Source organism: Sinocyclocheilus rhinocerous, unplaced genomic scaffold, assembly GCF_001515625.1.
Source record: "Sinocyclocheilus rhinocerous isolate Xijiao unplaced genomic scaffold, SAMN03320098_v1.1 scaffold615, whole genome shotgun sequence".
Taxonomy (NCBI): domain Eukaryota; kingdom Metazoa; phylum Chordata; class Actinopteri; order Cypriniformes; family Cyprinidae; genus Sinocyclocheilus; species Sinocyclocheilus rhinocerous.
The window spans coordinates 47,650-51,357 of record NW_015631049.1 but is presented as its reverse complement, the minus strand read 5'-3'; the positions used below and the strand labels follow the sequence as shown (position 1 = coordinate 51,357).

Below are 3,708 nucleotides of genomic sequence, written 5' to 3'. Positions count from 1 at the left end.
CTGCTTCCGGTCGTGCGTATGTGGGGTAAAGCAGCAGAGCTTTTATTATGCCACAGTCGACCCCTTCCGCTGCTTCCGGTCGTGCGTATGTGGGGTAAAGCAGCGGAGCTTTTATTATGCCACAGTCGACCCCTTCCGCTGCTTCCGGTCGTGCGTATGTGGGGTAAAGCAGCGGAGCTTTTATTATGCCACAGTCGAGCGCTTCCGCTGCTTCCGGTCGTGCGTATGTGGAAAAAAGCAGTGCTGTTTTATCATACTAGATACATTTGAAAGTTCTGTTATAATGCTACTCTGTGCGGTCGTCACCTGTCTAACAAAACGCACAACATATTAAAGCGTTTTTGGTGTTTCCATGTTTTCTACAAAACAAAACCGGAAATCGAGGGGTTATGACGTCATTGGCAGGCGACACAATGACACTATGGACACGCTCCGTGTGACTAGTTTAAATTGCTTATTTCTCTGGATTTAAACATTCTTCGAAACATTTGGGATAATGTAAGTACACAAGTCAGCAAAATATAGAACACTGTTCTAGTGGTTTTTGGATGTTTTAATAAAAAAATCTTACATATTGTGCCTTTAATGCTTTTATTTAGCAAGGACGCATTAAATTGAACAAAAGTGGCAGTAAGTATTTACACTGTTAAAAAAAGATTTCTTTTCAAAATAAATGCTGTTCTTTTAAATACACTATTCATCAAAAAATCCTGAAAATATTGATATAATAAGAAATGTTTCTTGAGCACCAAATCAGCATATTAGAATGATTTCTGAAGGACCATGTGACACTGAAGACTGGAGTAATGATGCTGAAAATTCAGCTTTGCTGTCACAGGAATAATTATTTTAAATACATTAAAATAGAAAATAGTTATTTTAAATTTTTGATCTAATAAATGCAGCCTTAGTAAGCATAAGATACTTCTTTCAAAAACAAACAACATTTCCCATCATTCACACAGAAAGGCAGCTGGAGATTGATAGAATAAACATTCATATATAAAATAAAATATATAAAGCATAAATGACACACTTAATTAGCATCTTTTGCTCTTAATTAAGCATTCCTGTCTTTGTCAGGTAGTTGAAAAAAAATTAAATTGATCCAAAGGAATTGGGATAGTTGCATTAGACTAGTAGGAGGGGAAAATGCTAAATAAAAATCAAACTTACTTCATAACTAAATATGTTTCCTCACCTGTGGCTGGCTCAACTACAGTAGGCTCAGATGAAGGTGGGGCCTCTTCAGCTGGGGGAGGTGTCAGAGGAATGGCTTCTTCAGCAGGGGGCGGGACAACAGAAGCAGGTTCCTCATCTACTGTGGTTGGGGTGGCATCTTCAGGGGGTGTGGTTTCCTCTACTGTAGGTGGAGTTGAGGGCGTGGCCTCCGTAGGTGCAGGGACTACAATTTCTGGAGCAGCTTCCAGAACATTTTCAGACTCCACAACAGAAGTAATATCCGTTTCAGTGGAAGGTGTTGGCTCAGGAGCAGGGGTGGGTTCAGTGGTGGATTCTGCATCTAGGACAGGCTCAGGGGTAGTTTCTGTAACTAGAGCAGTTTCAAGAACAGTTGCAAGGGGAGATTCAGGTTTAGATGGTGGGGCAGCAATTCCAGATGCTTCATCAACAACAGGAGGAGGTTCTACAGCATCTTCTGACACAACATCAGCTACTGGGGCTAAATCCACTGATGGGATGACTTGTGGTATTGTTGTAACATCCTCATCTGGAACCGCAGTGGCCCGCTCAGACTCGGGTGGCAGTTCAGAAAGTGCTTTAGCGGGTGATTCTATATCTGAGCTTGTATCCGTGGCAGCAGACTGTATATATATTAAACATAAAAATAAAAATTACATTGCAATACATAAAAATATATATTTTTAATAATTCTACAAGTGGACAAACTGAGTAAAATAAATGCCAAATTATCTTGACAGCTCACTGGCTACACTTATAAAGCATAAAACTGGTGTGTCATTTTTAAAGTTGCCATAAAATGCAAGTAGCAACAGATATCTTCATCTGTATTGTGATGTACATCGACATGATGTGAGCAAAACGGATTATCGAAAAAGAAAGAATGTAGGGCAAGGACTTGGTTCTATGCATTAGTTGTTGATTGGATGGCAGATCTGAATGAGAATATGGGTTGATTGTGAAAAAGGGGCAGGGTTTAAGCAGACTAAACGATTGGAAAATCTGTCATACATAAACAGAAAGAAATCCGCCAATTACACAAAGATCATGTTATGAAAAATTTAAAAAATAAACATGCATGGATTAATTGTTCACAATATTATCAATAACATGCATTTAGAAAATAGATTGGGGGAATTTTCATTTCACGCTGACTTAAAGCCCCTTAAATTTGCATTTGCACTGTTACATTTTGCAGACACTTAACCATAAAACCCATATAACTTGGTTTTTAATATGCAACTTTGTAGATTACCTCCACACTAACAGCAGGCGTGATGACATCTTCCTTTGGTTTCGATTTAAATATTGAAGCAACAGATGAACTGACAGCATACACCTTTTTACCAGTAATCTATGGAAAAAAAGAGAAAAAATTAAGAGAAAAAAACAGATATATTTGAAAGTATATAAGAAATGATTTCCTAGGTTTGGGAGAAATTAACATCAAGTATATATATATTTGGTTTTTTTTTGAGAGAGAGAGAGAGAGAATGTACCTTCAGGACTCCCACAGTCTGTGTGGGGTAACATACTGCAGTACCAGTGGTAGCCAGACCAAGAGGAACGACAATCCTCTTTAAACGAGAGCCTGGGCAAAAGCATGCATTCACACAGATATAGCTTCCTAATCACTTTAAACAGTAAGACAGCTCAAAGTAACTGCATGCTCAGCTTACCCTTGCGTGCCAGAATCAGGCCACCCAATCCGGACACACCGATGACACCCACTCTAGGCAGGAAGCCAGGGGGTGGATCTCGAAGGAAGTGATATGTGTCTAAAACCAGAGAAAGTCAGGGGTTAAAGGTCAGGTTTACAGCCATTTCCTCCCTCTCTCTCTCGCGCTCACTCGCACACGTCAGGCTTACCTTGCCCTGCATGGTAAACCGATATCACTCCAACTTTGACTGAATTGATGGTGCTCTATAAAAACAAGAATAGATCATCTTTCATAAACTCACTTCTTCAATGACAAATTAATTCCTTATCACAGTGTGACTGAACACACCTGCACGGCTCTGACGTATGGCTGCAGGCCCACCCTCACGGCCCCCAGCCCTGTCTGCACTATACCAGGCTGTTCCTCCACAAACTGCACAGCAGGACCATCTGGGGAGTAGATAGACAACTAGACAGAGGCAGAAAAGAGAGAGAGAGAGAGAGAGAGAGGTCATGGTGATATATTTAACATGTATTACTTCCACTGTTGGGCAAGTTACTTCCAAAATGTAATACATTATATATTACTAGTTACTGTCTAACTAAAGTAATTAGTTACATTACAATATTACTGTCTCTGAATTGTAATGCGTTACACTACTTTTGAGTTACTTTTACCAAAATATCCACATAAGTATTACAAAATGCAAAATGTAGTTTATTGCTGCTCATTCTACATCCAGTGGAGGGTAATGTGGTAGGTCTATATAGCATAAAATATATGAAATCATATTTAGATACCGGTATGTAGGTCTACATTAATGTTACGTTGTAGTTTAGTTAAAAAA

At 39.3% G+C, this 3,708-nt stretch overlaps 1 protein-coding gene across 1 annotated transcript in view; it reads right to left on the bottom strand.

The window, feature by feature from the left end:
- Positions 1-3,708, bottom strand: part of LOC107741181 (MICOS complex subunit MIC27-like) — a 7,080-nt gene that overhangs the window by 1,166 nt on the left and 2,206 nt on the right. Inside the window, exons 3-8 of the mRNA XM_016553794.1 lie at positions 3,210-3,329; positions 3,070-3,124; positions 2,880-2,978; positions 2,700-2,791; positions 2,456-2,554; positions 1,202-1,823 (exon numbers count right to left, since the gene is read on the bottom strand). Coding sequence (XP_016409280.1) covers positions 1,202-1,823; positions 2,456-2,554; positions 2,700-2,791; positions 2,880-2,978; positions 3,070-3,124; positions 3,210-3,329 — 1,087 coding nt within the window. The remainder of the gene's footprint in view (positions 1-1,201; positions 1,824-2,455; positions 2,555-2,699; positions 2,792-2,879; positions 2,979-3,069; positions 3,125-3,209; positions 3,330-3,708) is intronic.